The sequence below is a fragment of the Strix aluco genome, chromosome 15 (assembly GCF_031877795.1).
Source record: "Strix aluco isolate bStrAlu1 chromosome 15, bStrAlu1.hap1, whole genome shotgun sequence".
NCBI classification, from domain to species: Eukaryota; Metazoa; Chordata; class Aves; order Strigiformes; family Strigidae; genus Strix; species Strix aluco.
The window spans coordinates 16,413,047-16,431,320 of record NC_133945.1 but is presented as its reverse complement, the minus strand read 5'-3'; the positions used below and the strand labels follow the sequence as shown (position 1 = coordinate 16,431,320).

Here is an 18,274-nt window from a genome sequence, read left to right as displayed (position 1 = left end):
TGTGTGAAAACTATATATTAGAAACTTGTACATTTTCCCTTCACTTTTCTCTTCTATGGAGAAGCAGGTTGTTTGCTTCAAATTAGAAAAAAAATACAGAGTACTTCATAACTGAGATTCTACCAAAAGCGAAATATTTTTAAACAGTATTTTATCTGTTGTTTGTCAGACTAGAAGAATCAACATTTTAAGGAAATCATAGAAGTAGAACAGAAAAGCATGAGAATACTTTGGACGGGGCTTTGAGCAGCCTGGTCTAGTGGAAAGGGTCCCTGCCTGTGGCAGGGGGGTTGGAACTAGATGATCTTTAACGTCCCTTCCAACCCAACCCATTCTATGATCCTATGAATGCTGCCATAGACACCCCCAGAAAGTATTTCCTTTAAAGAATCATACATTGCATCCCTCTCTCCAGCATCTTGGTATTCAAGCCAGTATGACTCTAATATTATAAAATCTCAGGGATTTAATTGATTTACCACTAAAGTTGCTATGTAAGCAACACAGTCATTGGAAGTTAGTGATTCCACAGGGAATTATTCTTAAGAAATTAATATCTGGAAAAATAAGGTTAACACATTTTCTTCTTATCTGAAAGAACGGGTATTCCCCAGTACACATATTGCTCAAGAATTCTGGGAAGCAAGTGTAAACTGCTTTGTGCTACTGCTGCCTCATTTAGTGCTGACATGACTGCAGCTGTGAGCTGTATTGTAAGCATCTAGGTATATACAAATTACTCCTCTAAACGGATGCAATTTCGGAAGTGGTAAGAGTTCCATGACAGTGGACTAACACAATACACTTAATTTCACAGAGTTCTAATTCTGAAGTATGGAAGAGAATCCAGATGAGCAGGCAGTTTACAGTGGCCATTACAAATAATGGCACTAATGGAGCAGCAAGACCTTTCACAACAATCTTAGCCCATATGGGTATTACAAGGCAGGATAGAGGATACATGAAGTAATGGAGGAATGTTTTTAGGAAACAGTTGGCAATAGCATTGCACTGCCATTAACATAGAAGTTGCTACAACAGGCAGAGTCCTCCAGTTTCTTGTACCTTTGCGCTAATCAACTTTTCATTTCTTTCATGCTCATTTAATCCGTTTTATAAATCCATTTTTGTATTTCTAGCCTCTTGTGCTTCTACAAAATTTGAGTTTTGAGCTTGTATGCTGTAAGACTCAAACCTCAGATGGTTGGGTTTTTAACTTGAATGCTGTACTCTAAAATGTGGCACCCCACCCATTGGCTGTATACAAAAGAAGGTTTTAAATTAACAGGAGAGTTAACATTCTTCCAAACCTCAGTCTGGAGCATGTATAATTATTCTAAGTCATTGTTAGAAGCTATTTTAAAAGGAAATGTTGCCTGCCTTCTGAGGTTTTTCTACGTACGTACACTTGGGCATGTCAGCCTTTCTTTAAAACTACAGCGTTATTATTCTTGGTAGAATAAGCAGCACTAGCACACTTCAAAGTACAGAAAATAAGACAAGCAGCTAGGCTCTTCCAAGTTTATATTTCCACCTTACCACTGACATTGTACAGAGCTTCAGTTATCCTGGGTCTCATTATTTAAATCTGTAAAATTGAGCTTTCAGTTTTTAAACCTATGCAGCTATTGCAGTGATTATTTGTTTACATAAAAATGTACTTTCTTCGGTAAACTGCTGAATCTCAGGTATTAGATAGTTTTACACATTTTTCTTTGTTACCTTTTAGAGACTCTAGGAATGTACTGGTTTAACTGAGGACAGAACCTAACCTGTAGTGAATATTGATTACATTTTATTTATATTTTCTCAAGACTGAAGTTTCTCTGGCTGTCAGTTGAAACATTTCAGTATTGAACTTACTGCCATTTCTTCCTTTTCTCAAAGGCTCTCCCAAATTATTACCTCTAACAAATATTTTAATCAATAACCCACTTCTTTCTTGCTGAGAAAAAAAGGTTGTCTTTATTAAATTTTATTTTTACTATAAAAATATGACCCACTTGAAATATGTATAGTCCCATCTTATTGTAAGCCAATCAGTTTTAAATAAACCCTCCCCTAACTAGGCTGTCTGATGTTTACTTCTGGTGCCTACTCTTGATTCAACTTTTTTCCAGCCACAGGCCCCTTACAAGACGTTCTTCTGTTAACAGAACAGGAAGTTCCTTATCTTCTAAAATTGTGTGACTCCAAATTTAATTATATGCTTTAAGTGGATAGAAAATATGCCTTGCTCAAAGAGAAATTACTTGGGCTGGTACAAGAAATTTCAGGGCCTACGCCATACAAGTCAGATGAGATGATGTGACCTTCAACTCTTTGAATAAATGACAAGTGTCTTAAGAAGCCGAAGAAGAAAAGATGATGTGCAGAGGCGAAAACAAAGTGATGAAAAACAAAATTCAAAGACCAAAAAAAATTGAAAGAAGCAGCCTACCAGTAAGCAGTTACACCTGTTTCAATGGCGAACCCTCTCTAAAGGATTGTGCTGCTCAGTGTTCTCACATAGGTTCCTAAGTCCAGTATTTCAAGTAAAATTAGGACTGCTGCAGCTCCTCCTCTTCCTTCAACTTGCAGTCACAATGGTCATAAAAGGAGCCACCTAATTCCAGTCCTTCCAGTTGTGGGGTAATCAGCTAATTATGCAGATTACAAAAAACTGAAGGGGGATGCAATATATGTATTACGGTACAAAATATTTCTTTCTTTATGTGAAAAAAAGTGATTGTTTGGTGCTTATATTATTTAGTGTTTGCTTTCTGTGCAAAGGAAGATGCATTCCCTTTCCTAGGATCAGGGATGAAGTCATTACAGAGAATTAACTACTTTGCTTTACATTTTAATTCTACTTCGTTGCATGCATATGCAAAACACATTTGCACACATCCATAGGCAAACCATTTGTTACTCCAACAAAAAATAATAAATGAAAAGTACTATTTGATTTGAGGTGAAGAAGATGAACCTTCAGCAGCATCTCAATACACAGTTATCCTTGAACATCCATGCATTTGAAAAAGTGATGTTAGTGACTTTTGTTTTTTTAGATAAATACTATACAGATATTTACTTTGATGGGTATCAGAAAGAACAAAATCTAAACAAAAATTCAGTATAGTATTTTACAGAATAAAGATTAATTAGAATTGCTTATGTAATTAAGTTTGGGTATGCCTCCCGTTGACCCTCCATTCTAAATAAGACTTGGACACAAGCAAAGATTATCTGTTCCTGGCAAATCCTTCCTAGGGATTACGTGGCGCATAAACTTATAAGGGTTTATCTTTTCTTCTGTCTGAGAAAGGAAATAACTAGAGCAATATTAAAACATTAATGTGGCATGAAAGAATTCCAAACAGAAATAAGAAGTTAAAAGGTTAGGATTCTCACAGCAATATCAAATCTCATTAACTTTAAGATCTTATGTGCAGACCACACATAAAATTCAGAATACTCCATCTATGCAGTACTGTTTTGCTCTGTGAAGTAAAAATGCATAAGCTGTTTATTTTTAAAGATAATCTGAATATGATCAGCATAAAATTTTGTATGCAGCACCATACTATTCCTATTTTTTGGGATGCCATAGTCACAAAACAAAGCTAGGCAAATTTTCTACCATTCAGCATAATTTAAATTAAAATATGGTAAAGTAACTGAGACAATTAGAATGCGCTAAGTTTTACACCATAAGAAGGTAAAAATATATTTAGTACTTGCCATCTGAAAGATTTTCATGATCACTGTAAAATGGCTATTTGGGAATATGTCTGTTATTTCTGCAAACTTTAAAAGGCTAATCAGTGAAAGCTACAACCTAAATTTGAAACTAGGAAGTTACCAAAGAAGGCCTCAGAGGAATGAACTACTTTGTTACTAGGCACCGTTTGACTGCTGGTTCTTGAGATCATCTATGACTTGATGCTATATATATTTTAGGATAAGTGCTTTAAAGAATTTAAATCCATTGAGCAAGATTCACACCTCTAACAGTTGAAGAGAAAACTATTCTTTTTAAAGCTTTACTATGACTGATTCCTTACTCCTGTTTTTTTCTTGCTATCTTGTGCATCCTGATGCCAATTAGCAAGGCTGATTATACACAGGGTGGCAAACTCCCTTATTCTGTATATTAAATGCAAAAAGAATGATGGTTCCATCACTACTAGTACAAAAGAGGTAGTTCATGGCATTTGATATATTGATTTTAAGATGGCATATCATATGCAGTTAAAACTTTTTCTCCTTTATACATAGGAACAAGATTCTTCATACATCTGATTTTAAAGCATGCAGCCCATCTATGTGTTAGGATGGTATGAACTTTAGTAGTTACAGGACCTGTAGAGAAGAGTTTTTCTTGATGGCTCTCTATGGAATTCAGTAAATACAGTATCACCATTAGGAATTTGTTTTATTTTAAAGCAAGGAAGCAATTTATGTATTTGGATCAGGTCATCTTGTATTAAAACAAACAAAAAAACAACCAAGGGTTAAGACTGCCAAGCCCATTGATGTCCCAGTTTTCAATTTGTACAATGGAAATTATGCAACATTTCTCTATGTCTTTGAAGATTCAGTGAACTCTGTAAGAGTTAAGTATCATCATCTTCCCTGAGCACTGTCATATTTACAAGGTACTGGGACTTCACTTCAGCAGCTACCTTCAAACTCAACCGTTTTCTTAGTTTTTTCTGACAATGAGTCTACAAGTCTTCTGCTCATAAGTATCCTGAACATGTCTTCCCATGTCCATGACTGATCACTTCTAAGGAAATATAAAGCCCATAGAATCATAAACTCTTTCTTAGTTTTAGGAAAAAGTATTCTTAAGCCAGTAATTGATACTGCAAAGAAGCATAAGCTTAAGTCTTTATAATTACAGGATATATAAATTGTTCTAAATTGTTTATATTATATAGTACCCATGCATTTGCTGCCTTCCAAATGCAGTGGAAAACAGGCCTACATAGAAAACTTAATAATATGTTTGTCACGACAGCCCAGATTTGAGAATGCATTTAAACTCTCACCTTCTCTTGAGATGAGAGTCCTCACTTCTCACTGGAAATCAAAACAGCAGCTAGTGGCTAAGCAGTAGCAGCTAAGCAGACATTTTACTGAACATCGACCTGCATGTTGTGCACTTACATTCTATGCATACTCCTCAGCAAATGGCTATTACATCTTTTGGCTAATTTGGAAGTATCTGATTTATTTCAGGTAGGGCAAGTCATGATGTTAGTGCTGACAGTTCTCTGGTTCAATTACTCCTCATCCTAACCAAAAGCAAAGAGTAAAGATAGGAGACAATCCAACAGCAAAGAAAGATATCCAGAGCCTGCTTGACAAGTGATACTCAGTTCTTCAGCACTATTGAACCCCTTTTTGATCCCATATGTCTTAAGATACCGGATTTCTGGTATTCACTTCTTTCCTACTCGTAAGTTCTCTAGCAAATCCCAACGTTCCCCATCCCTCAGTACTTCCAGGGTTTTTTTGTCTCACAACAATACATTCAGTAACTTCCCAGTTCCCAAAGCAGCCTGAATGGCATTTAAGCTGTTTAAATATAGATAGCTCTTGTGCTGATTAGCCTGGAACAGCCAAGGGCTACATTCTACTCACCTTTCCTTTGAAGGACACATAACTTAGGGGTTTTATCCTTTGCCAAGTGTCCAATCACCATAAAACTCTTCTCAGCTGTGGAAGCAGACATCATGAACAGAAGGGTCCCGAAAGCAAGCTGTAGTACAAGCAGACCAGACCAGTAGGGTGTTGCACCATTGACAGGGTGAAGAACAAAACAACAAGAGGTGAACAAACAAACAGGTAAGAAAAACCTGCATTTTATTTTAAAGCAATTTAAAACAATTAGAGACAACAAAGAGCAAGTAGACATACTAAAAGGAAATGTTACACGAAGTTATAAGAAGTGCATTTCTGTGTCTTCCCTCTTTAGTGGAATGTAGTCTGCACAGTCTCTGTAAATCCATGTTCTATCTTCACCTTGAATACTGCCTACAGTTCTGCAGCTTCTCCCCCATCTCAGTAAAAATACCACTGTAAGAAATGGTCAACAAAGACAAAGGCATAGAAATGGAATTTCAGAACAGTGAGTTAAAATGGTAGGAAGGTAGTTCTTTATGAAAAGGGCACTGCTCTGTTTATGACAAAGCTGTCCAGATAATAAAAGTAGTCAAACAAAGTCTCACCTGTCTTTGAATTCAGTACAGATGATTTTCCCTGTTCATATACATAGCTTAGTTGGTGATACATGGAAAAAATATTTATCAATGAATTTGTTATTACAGAACAGGCCTATTGCCTTCCCTGTCTGCAGGGCATAGTTTCATGAAAACCTTTAGGCAAAGGGAAAAGTAGTAGTGGAGTCTCTTTCCCTGGCAGGGTGGAACTGCTAGTTTGAAGCTATCTGCTATCACATCACAAAATCATAGAATCACATAGGTGGTAAAGGACTTCTTCAAGGCAGGACCTTCAAGGCAGGTCCCATTAAAGCAGCTTGCTTTGAGCCATGTGCAGTTGAGTTACAAATGTCTCTGAGGATGGAGTTTCCATAGCCTCTCTGGGCAAGCTCTTTCAGTATTTGACAATCCTTTGTAAAAAAAAATAAGTTTTCTGTATTGAATTTCCTATGTTGTCACTTGTGCTCGTTGCCTCTTGCTCACCTCTGGGAAGAATCTGGCTCCATCTTTTCTACACCCTTCCATTAGGAAGCGGTAGACAGCAGTTTGACCTCACCTCATCATCATCTTTAAACCTGAGCAAATCCAGCTCTCTCACCTTCTTCTTGTATGTCATGAGCTGCAGACCCTGAACAGTTTGGTGGCCTTCACTAGCCTTGCTTTAGTATGTCAATGCCTTTCTTCAAACAACACACAGAACTCCAGATGTAGTCTCACAAATGTCAAATAGAGGGGAACAATCACTTCCCTCCAAACCTACCAGTTATACTCAGCCCAGTATGCAACTGGACACATTTGCTGCAAGAGCACACTGTTGACTTACATTCAACTTGTGCACCACGACCCCCAGCTCCTTTTGTACACCATTCAGTCAGTTCCCAGCCTGTCCTAGTGCATGGGGTTGTGCCAAACCAGATGCAGGGCTTTGCATTTGCCTTTGCTGAACTTCATGAGATCCCCAACAGCTCATTTTTCCAGTCTGACTAGGTCCATCTGAGTAGCAGCCCTGCCCTTCAATGTATCAACCACTCCCCCCAATTTGGTATCACCCACAAATTTGCTGAGAGGTCACTCTATCCCATCATCCTGGTCATTACATCAGCCATTTCAAGAATCCACGTTGATGTAACCTATAGAAAAGAAAGCAAGTCAGACATCCTTCCAGAGATATGCTAGAGATTTCAGATTTTGTTTTACAAAAATGCAGGAGTTACATTGCTAAGTATCTTCTTCTCTAGATATAAAAATAAAGAGTAGCCATAGGTTCCAGAAGCAGGCCCTGGCTTTTTTTTTTGGGTGCAAATGCTGAAATGTAGAGCTTGACTTACAGTGTGTAAGAGATCTTCTGGAAGGCAGAGATGACTGTCAAAATTTAAGAGCTAAGCAAGCCAGGAATTATTTATAGAGTCCTTCCCCAGAGTCTTCTAGTCTGTGGCTTTGCTCAGAGACAGATGATATATTTCTATATCATAAAAATGGGCAGAATTGCATCAGTATATACATGGTACTCCAAGAATGTACTTGCAATCTTGTTATTTGCCTGGGTGATTGTACGCACAGGATGGACTCTGTGCTAGTAGCCGTTATACTTAAGGAGCAGAGGGTAGAATCTGGAACAGAACAAAACCAAAAAAAGACAGATGAAAAAAGAAAACTGTAGGAGTAATTTAGCTCCTCTGCATACATTATAACTGTAAACCAGTTTCAAGAACATTTATGTAATAACAACCTTTCCAGCACACAACTGTCTCTTACAGGCAATGACACAGTAGCACAGTATTTTTGCAGAATGGACAGAATAACACTGCTGCCAAAGGACATATAAAGGACAGTGCTACAAACATGGTCCCCAAAAGTCTCTCAGAACATATTATGCTACTCATAGGCTTACTATTACCAAAGACATTACAAGTTACACTATAGGCTGATATAAAGTTGGATTTTCTTCTGTATGCTGGACATAGATGTGAGATAATACCACGTACATTGGAAAGTACTATAAAACAGTTTAGCAGAATGTTTTCTCATCTTCCACATGGAGCTTGCCTCTCCAAACTATGCTTTATAACTCTCAACTTCCCAAACAACATGAGCTGAAGAAAACATTGGTAAACAGGAAGCATCACTTGTGAAAAGGAACTAAGAGAAGATGGAAGGACCTGAAAGAGAAGAAAGCCAGCCAAACCTCTAAGAATGGGAACAAAGACACTGAATGTTTCCAAACAAATACTTGAATAAGTAAGGCTGGTGGTTTTTTATGAAGGCAGTGATGATAAAGTTGGTAGTTTACTACTTGGACATTCAGTATCTGAAGGAACATACACCTGTGTCCCAATCCAGTGTTTTAAGAAAATGTGGGGTAACTTAGGGACATTCACCAAGTATAGCAATCGAGTAAATACAGCCAGCTGACTTACTCCAGAGAAGCAGCTCTGCAGTTCTAACTATTCTGGTACCTCCACAGTGAGGCGTGTGTTTTCTTTCCTTATCTTCCTCCAGGAGTCAGTGCCACAGAAAAACCCAATCTGGAACTTAAGCTGGGATGCCAAACACCAAGGTGCAGTTTCCCAGCTCTGCTACAGCCATCATACAACACCTTGAGCAAATCACCTGGCCCCCGTAAACATCTGTAACAAGGGGAAAACAATTTCTTTCACCATTCTTTATTAGTTCATTAATTCAGTGGGGCAGGAAATATGTCATGTAGCTTAATGTAGTAGGATCCTAATTTTGTAGGACTTCGCTTAGACACCTACAGACCCTAGTACTTCTATACTCATCATCATTACTACAGATCTTCAGAACAGCTGAATGCAGAGTATATATAAATTTGACCAAGGTAGGTGGTCAATGCTTTTTCATTTCTCAGTGAAAATAACTGCTGTTACTAAATAAAAAGTGTTAATGGAACCAGCTTCTATTACTACACAAATACAGCTTTGCAGCTGTTTAGCCAGCAGTAAATATACTGTTCTCAAAATCACTACCTTCAACTGCTCACAGGAAGTGGATAACTTGCACTTACATTAACCATATTGTAGGCCATTTTAGCACTTTCCATCAATATTTTAACATTTTGGATTAGCATACTCTATCAATTTCTTGCATGTACAGAATGACGGACACTGAGAAACCCGGCTTCTACAACTAACTTAGCAAGTTTGCCCATAATATTGCTATGCTGTGAGAATGCTCCTCAGTACAACTATGTGTCTCAATTTTATTAATCTATTCCTCAGATGTAAAAACAATTAAAGCAACAATTGAGCACGTGCAACCTTGTTTGAAAAAGTATATTTGAAAAGCAAATGCTTCTTCCTGCCCCTGCACAGCTCCAGTTGACAAAAAGAAAGAATTCATCAGTAAGAAGGAAGATGCTATTGGTCACATATGACTTACACCAGTTACCAAATGATTCAGGTGAAAGAAAAGGAACAGTACAAAAAGCAAATACAACAGGTCTGCACTGCCACATAAGTTTTTCTTTAAAAATGTAAAGGGAATTTTAAATCTCATTTTAAAAAGAGATAAATATCATTGTAATCTCTATTAACTTCCAATCTGTTATATTTTCTAAGCCATATGCCATGGCAATTAACTGGACAGCCTAACTCCCCGCAATAAAAGTATTATCTTCTATCAGATCTAACATATCCCTCTGCCCCAATTTCACTAGATGTTCTCCTTTGAACTTTTGCTACAACTCGTAGGAAATAGAACTCCTGACTTGCATTCCTTACTTCATACAGTTTTGGTCACTTCACATCTTTGTCTACTTTCTGTAGTCTGAACATTTAAGTCTCATTTGTTTTTTCAGTGGTTTTGAGATTACTTTCCTTCCTTCAGAGAAAAACATATCAAGCACACTAATCCAGCATCAAGTGCGCTAACACGTTGCATCAGTCAGGTCTCCTGAAGAACAAACATGAAATATAATTCACGTTGCTCCCCTGGATACTGTTTTCGTTGTCATATCCAATGGTATGCTGGATGGGATACTGTTCAACTGGAAGTTTCACCAAACAGCTGTTGAACACTATTAAAACGCTCTAATAGGTGTGACTTATTGACCGGAAGAGTCGGTAAACAAATGCAGTATAAGTGACAGTATGAAAATAGAGTAACAGTAATTAGCAATGTGACTCCATGAGTAATAGGAAAATTGCTTTGACCCAGTTGATGGCAGTAGCAACAAAATCTTTAAAAAAAAATAAATTTCAAAATCTATCCCAAAGAGATGGGTTTTCTGTTATGACTTGTACATTATCAAGACTTCTCAGGATCACTTGACAACATTCCTGGTTGCCACAGGTCCTATTTCACTAGTATTCTAGACCATTTCTGTTGGGAAACACGGTGATAGCTGTGGTCCACTATGTTCGTAAGCCCCAAAAGACAGGATGGAAAGACGCTGGCAGCGTCTCTGAGCACGGTGTATCAGAAGGTCCTTGGCATCCATCAGCAGGAAGCCCCGGTCACACAGCAAACCTCAGCAGCTTTCACCCCTTCGCAGAATACACGCTCTCGAGCTGGAAACCCTGATTGCTTCTGGTTTGTTGAGTTCATACCATGAGCCCTTCTGCTTGTACAAGCACTGGGCACGGTTTTGACCGGGCTAACGTACCATTCTGGTGGTCTGCGTGTCGTTGCACAAAGGCGCACCAGGTGTACAAAGGCACATCAATATCCTACCTTAAACCGATGTGCTTCCCCCACGCTACCTATCGCCAGTGCCAACACAAACATTTCACAAAGCATGGATTAATGAGAGCATAACAAAAACAAATCTGATCTGTCTGTGCATGCTTTTTAATTTTGGAAGACCACATGTGATTTTCCACTTCTGACTGAAGAGGAATGATGTAACACAGAAATTGGACCTGTTTAATGCAGAAGTAGAATTGTTCTTCAGTATGAATATTAAAAAATTTTATTTCTTTGATGAAGATACCATTTGCTACAAAAAAAACCCTACCAGCTGCTCTCCAATAGTAAGATGACATCACCAAGAACAAGTTCTTGGTAAATTCTGTAAAAAATCTTTGGTTTTATCTATCCTTCCTTAACCTAGCAGTGTAGCAATGGGATCCAATGGGGGTCACATCCTGGAATATGATAATGCCAAAAAGAAAAAAGAAGAAACCAAAACAGATGCACAAAAAAATCAATACCCAAAATTTCAGGGGTCCTGATTGCTTGAACAACTGACAGGAGATGCACTGGTTTCAGTGCAATAATAAAAGGTCTGATGAAATACTTAGAATGTATGAACAAGGAGAAAGATCCCATAAAAGCAAGCGGTACGGTCTGTGCGTGGAGAGGGGCAGTGAAACTGCCGTTGCAGTATGGCGTCTAGTTGTAGGTTTTACAAAACACAAGGGCTGGAAAGGGAATGGAAAAAAATATGCAAAGATTACACAATGTACAAAAAATACTTAGTATAAGACTCTATTTTGGTTGACTGAAGGTTAAAAAGTTCTTTTGATCAAGCTACAACTATCCATAACCAGCAGAGGGGCTGGTTGGTCTTCAGTCCTCCAAGAAGAGCAGCGCTCGGGAGATGGAGTTGGGCAGATGGCGAGCAGAGGTACCGCGGGGTTGGGCTCCGGCTGGCATTACCCGCTCGAAGCACACAGCTCGCTGCCGGCTCAGCTCTTCAGATCGAGCTTAAACTATCCGGGAAGCGCTGTGGCGCCACGAGAAGTGGCAGCTCCCGGCGCGGGAAGGTCCTGGGGGCGCGAGCGGAGCCCCCTCCTCAGGGAGCGGCCGGCGGCCTGAGCCCCGCGCCCGCAGCGCCCGAGTGACAGGCGGCGGCGCTCCCCCAGCCGGTGGCGGCTCCTCCCTTCGGCCGGCCGGGCAACCGCGGGGCGCGGGCTGAGCCCCAGCTGGGGGGGCCCGGCGCGGGGCCCGGAGCAGCCGTTTATAGCCGGCCCGCAGCTGCCCGCGCGCACACCCGCCCGCCCCGCTCCCGCAGCCAGGCGCTCCAGCAGGGAGCCCGCCGCCGCCCGCCCGCCGCCGGGAGCCGCGCAGAGCCGCCCATGGGACCCCGCCGCCCGGCGCTGCCCCCGCTGCTGCCGCCGCTGCTGCTGCTGCTGCTGGCGGCCGGTGAGTAGAGCCGCCGCGGGCCCTCCGGGGCTCGGCCGGCGGCACCGCTCCTCGCCGGCGGGGAAGCGGCCCCGTCCCGCCGCGCCTCCCCGGGCTGAGGCTGCTGGGGGCGTCTGGGGGGAGGCGGGAGGAGCGGGGAGAGGAGGGAGCGCCGGGAGAGGTGATCCCCGCCGGGGGCTGCCTTCACCCCGCGGAACGGGCGCTGCCGAAGGCCGGCCACCGCGCTCGGGCGGAACTGCCGCACCCCGCGAACGCCCCGAGCCGCCGCTGGCGGGTGCAGGCGGCAGCTGCGCCCGCAGCCCCTCCCGGTGCCGCCTCCCCGCGCAACGGCGGAGCCGCGCTGGGCTCTCACGTTTAAAGTTCAGGGGCAACGTGTCAGTGTGTTTAAAAGTTCGATATTTAAACTCAGACTGCAGATTGCATGTGTAATAATAATCTTTCTACAAAGCCAGGCCGTTTACCCACACTCTTCCCGTGGGTGTGAGAGCGCTGTCTCGGAGCTCTTCAGTTACAAAGCAGTTCAAAAGCCAGGAACTGCCAGAACTGAGATCGCCTACAAACCCCGAACTGGGTTGTTCTGAAAGAATGAATCAGTCTTTATGAACAAGTTATGATGCGAGAATGTAATTAAAGGACCCCTGCCTCGCACCTGAGCAGAGCCAACTACTCACTTGGCAAATATTTAATTATTTTTTTTGGTCTCCTATGTCCTATTCATTAAGCAGTACTAAAGACCAGTTGTAATAATTCACAGTCCATTTCCTCGTAGGTTTTCTGAGGTATTCATCAGTATAGTACTGAATGTACTTACTTCTGTGAAACTACATTATCATCCCGCTTTTTCAGATAGGTAGGTGGCTGACACAGAAAAGCATCCACTATCCCTGGTGACACATTAATACCCGATTTTACCTACAACTACTTAAAATTATGTGGAACTTCCAACTACTCAAAGCTTGGCTCCCACAGAGTATTGCAGTAGTTTGGTACTCCAACCCAAGGATAGTCAGCAGGCTGGGAGCGTGCTATTAGTAAACATCAATAGGTATTGTTTTAACATGATTAACCTCATGCTGAACCCTTCTGACAGCTGCAAGGATAAAATCCAGTTTTGCAGAGTAGCATTCAGCTGCCTTAAGAGATTCTCTGTGTAGTTCTTGCATTTTTTTATACATTCCTACACAGCTTGCAAATTCGTCAAATCAAATGCTGCAAATAGAGGGATCCTAAGGACAGGAGCCTCAATTGATTCTTTTGTTCTGTGCACAGAATGAAGCAGGGGCGGGGGCAGGGTTAAAAGACCATAAGGTAGGGTGCTTGCATAATGGGGCCGAGTTAAGGTCCCACCAAGCTCACTGCCCCAGTTCTACTTCCTGACCTCAGCATGCCCCTATTATTCCTTCTGCATTTTGATCCTCCTCCAGACTTCATCCTTTGCACGGCACAAACCTCAGCAAGAACATTAAGGAAAGCAATGAAAGACTGTTTCACTGCTTCTGCCAGCCTAGAGTGATCATTACAGAGAGCCTGGCTCCGGTCCGATAGCTCCGAGTCAGGCATCACAGTCACCCGTTCCCTACGCAGTGAGGAGGAAGGGAAATGCAATTCACCTGTTTCTCAATGCTTGGTCCACAGTATCAAAACAGGCAAATTTATTCTTTAAAAAAATTTACACATGACCACAGTGTGAGGTGATAGCATATCAGTAGTCAGGGCAACAAGATGAGGCAAAAAAGGCTATTCCTGGTGGCTTATGAAACCAGAGGAAAAAATCCAAGCAAAAATTTTAAAAAAGGTTCTATAATGCATACAGTTCAAACATTTCCACTTCTGGCAAGATCCTGGAGATGCATTCCCAAGTTTCAAGTTCTAAATTACTGGAGCACTATGACTGTACAAAGCAAATATCACTGCAGGAAATCTTACACATGCTTAACACCAAAAAATGTTTCTGTAGCCTCAGTCTTTGAAAGAATGGCTTAAGATTTCTTTTAAACCCCACAAAACATCATAGACTGTATTAGTTGCTAATGATTAATGTAGTTATATATTATAATTATGCAAAGCTGTGCATCTCAATAAAAATATAATTATATACCTGCAAAAATAATTATTATGTTTGTGTTATGCCCATTGCAAAGAGCACAATGTTATGGGAAATAGGACCTTTCACAAAAACGTCACGTTTCTAAAATGTTTTTTTAAAATGTTTTTTTTAAATCTGAGTTTGCTGAGGGACTAATCTCTTTTATTTTTTTTTCTTCTCCCAAATATGTCTTTAAAGTTTTCTTTCAAGAATGAGCACAGTTGAAACTGTAACAAAGTTCCAACTCCTATTGTGCAATAATCACTGGAATTAAATAGTACACAAATATTAAAAGCCATAAGACTAGACTCAATTGTCTAACTGTAAATTTTTTTTGAACACTTAGTTGCACTTATTTCCTGTGACCTCTAGATATCAAAACAATGTGGTTTTGATTTTTTCGTACACATTATAAAGCAGTGAAATTAAAATAAACACAGTCTGTTCCCTCCCTTTTCCCCACCCACGATACTGTGTTTGATAGAGCTGCACACAGTCTGCATGACAAAAACAAAACACAGACTAGACATAGAGCAACGACCCTACTCTTTCAGGAATGCATAATCAAACCTATAGGAATACACGTGTCCATAAAGATAAATGTGAAGTCTGCATAAAACCAAAAAAAATCACACAGAAGATTTTAAAAACATACCTTAAGCTTGAAACATTCGGAAATATGCAGAATGTCACTTCACTCTCTGACTGTATTCCACAGAAGTTCTGATAAAATAATACTTTGGAAATGTTATTACGTTGCTAATACACTACATCAGCATACTGATACTCTTATTGTTTGCATAGTTCTATGCATTCTAGGATGGTCTTTCATCACTTTTATTAAAGTCAGGTTAAAAAGCTGTTGGGGACAGACTTTTCCTTCAGTCATATTCAGAGTATCTACAGTACAGTATTGGTTTACACCTGGATGTCCAGATGCTGTAACACAAATAAATTGCAAGGATAAAAAGTTCATGTCCTTTTCTTTAAATTATATGGCACGTTTTGAAGATTTATACTTGAGCTCCTCAAGGGAGCAGACAGTTCATCACTTCCACTTTACATGGATTTAAATCAAGGGACTGGGATTTGTCCAAAGCTAGCAAACATTTCTTCCATGAAACCAGGAATATGACTTGGAAATCCTTAGTTTCCACTTCCTGTCTTGTAGCTCCCCTACACCATCCTTCCCCAGTTGCCAGAAGCTGAGACACAATGTAAAAATTCTTCACTTTCTTAAGGGATTTCTTCAGAATCCTAACGTCATGCAGAGCAAACCCAGGTTTGCCATTAACCACTAACGTGGTTCCTTCAGACATTACTGGCTAGCTACAAGAGTCTAGCCAAATCTTACTAGACATTTAAGAGTATAAACAGTTGTCATTTGTAATGCTGCAGCCTTGCTGCATTTATTTTTTCAGCTGGGAATTTACTGAGCCTGTACTGACAGTGAAGATAACACTTTCGATGCTATCGTAAAGAAAAGAATCTGGTTATACTCAAACGGATGCTTCTGCTACCCAGAGCTGAAACATATATTCAGAGCTGCAACTGAATGGGAGTTGATCATGTGTCAGTTCCACAGCATGATGGTTATTTTGACACCTAGAACTACAGGTTCCAGGGAGTCCACTCAGTGCACCTTACAGACCCCTTGGGAAAATGTGAGAGGATCTTTTTACCAGAAAACCTATATAACTAAACAGGAGATAATATCCTGGAACAGGAGCCATGCCACAATAGATACTATTCACTATCTTAGCAAGGAAGTTTTAGTGCCAATGGAACAGTTTTAAAATGAAACTGCAAGTGACTACATAGCCCAGGAAGCTTTTTTAACTCCTCAAGATGTGACTGCTTTTAATCAATGGCCAAAGATGCATGTGCAAGTTTCAGCACTCTTGTTTCAACATTCTCTCCTCTCCCGGGATCACGTGCCCACAAAGCAGGAGGGAACAAGATCTGGGAGTAGTCACCAGTCAAAAAAGAACTAAATATTCTCTTAGGCAGCCTAGCTATTTTCATAAGTAAGGATTAGCTACAAACATTCTTTCTAAAGCTTTTTTTTACCATTCTCACATACAAATCAAATCTATTTCTTAATGAGGTGATTTCACAAGATGTTTAAATCCCTTTGTTTCATGAAATTACAAGTGCTGGAGGTCACCAGCATCCCCACATTTCAAGTTACTCAAATGTGCTGGGAACAATATTTTTCTAGCAGATCTTCCATTAACTGATTATAGTTAATCATATGATCTATTATAATAGATTAGTCTATTAGTTAGTCTATTATAATAGATTATATGATTATAAAGATTATATACAAACTGTATAATCATATACTTATTCTGTAGGAAAATACATACCAAAACCTTCAATGACAAAGTCTAAATATTTTTTCTGCTCTGTCTCTCACAACTGTTACCAGTTATTAAATCTTAACGTCTTTCCCAATCTGTATCCAGTACTCGGAGTTAAGGTTTATAAACTGTTCTCCTCATACTAAAACAAATCATTAGCTTAATTAGTAAGACAGCTCTTATCAGCAGCCTTCCACTATTTCGTTTTCTACTCATCCAGCTTCTTAAAAATTGCTGCAAATAGCTTGGAGCCTGCACTGTAAGGAAATGCTGCCCATTAGCATTAAGGGTCTTCGATCCGTTAGCTCAATCTGAAGGGTGACATGAAGCCCTAAAAAGAGTCATTTGGTGTCTCAACATTTGCCTGCTGCCCTGGACCTACTGCTCTAGTACTGACACAGGACAGTTAAAGTTCCTAAATATAGTCTTGTTCTGGAGAAATAATGGTGACAATCCCTTAAACAACAACAAAACCCAAACAAAATGAAACAGAAAAAAATTAATTCTTCTAATTTCCCTGGAAATGACTCCAAGCACCCACCCATTTCCCTGCTCTACACCCACCCCACCACCCCCACCAATTATTCAGCTTCTTTGTCTAAAAATTAGGAAAACCAGAACCCCATCATAGAGGACATACTTGTTCAAATGTAAAGCATTTCATTCTACAAAATAACAACATGGGCAAAATTGTGTGTTAGGAGAAAATACTGCAATGCTTAGGGCATCTCATTTTAGCAGATTAGTGGACCTAGCCCACAGAACACATGCTAGCCCTTGCCAGTTTTAAGACTGGAAATGACTCAAGTCTGCCCCTGTATGCTGCCTTGATGGGAGGAAACCACTGCAGCTATTCAGAACGTTGTTCAGTATTCTGCTCACCGCAGATCAGGGTGAAAAGGGACTGGGCCAAGCAGCGTGGCCTCCAAGTGTCAAAAGAAAAACTGTATTATTCTCAAGTACTGACATTCATTGTCAAAGTTTTAAAAAAACCCAAACTATTGTATATCTTCATGTTTGATTCAATAAAAAATAAAGAGTTTTTCTTCCACAGTTTATAAAGGGGAAGCCCACTTCAGAAATCGAAGAGGAGTTATTGAATTAGCCGGAGCCATTAGATGTACTACAGGACGATCTCCTTTTGCCTACCTACGTTACGGATGCTACTGTGGTCTGGGAGGAAGAGGATGGCCCAAGGACAGAGTAGACTGGTAAGAGTAACTATTTATCTGAGTAATTAAGTGCTGAATGTACGCAGATGACAGAGTAAAAGGACTAAAATATTAATTAGGCTTATTTAACATCCGTGAGGGAACTGAATTTAAACACACCTCAGACTGCTAAGAAACTCTGAAGCATTAAAATTGTGTTACTATAGATCTATACGAGTCCTACTTGCCTTTAGCTCAAACTCTCATCGCATTAATACTGGATTCACAGTACAGTTGAGTTTCTTTGCTGTTGCTGTTTGGCCAACAGCTGAAGAACTAAAGTCTTCCTGGAGAAGCTTT

General features: G+C 40.2%; 1 protein-coding gene across 3 annotated transcripts in view; it reads left to right on the top strand.

Moving 5' to 3' along the window:
- Positions 1–18,274, top strand: part of PLA2G10 (phospholipase A2 group X) — a 32,155-nt gene that overhangs the window by 7,519 nt on the left and 6,362 nt on the right. Inside the window, exons 1-3 of one of the 3 annotated variants that reach the window (XM_074840304.1) lie at positions 5,599–5,835; positions 8,709–9,048; positions 17,818–17,974. In XM_074840304.1, the coding sequence (XP_074696405.1) occupies positions 9,021–9,048; positions 17,818–17,974 (185 nt within the window). In that variant the 5' untranslated portion in view covers positions 5,599–5,835; positions 8,709–9,020. Of the gene's footprint in view, positions 1–5,598; positions 5,836–8,708; positions 9,049–11,908; positions 12,315–17,817; positions 17,975–18,274 lie in introns of those variants that run through there. The other 2 variants (XM_074840303.1, XM_074840302.1) reach the window with 2 other exon arrangements.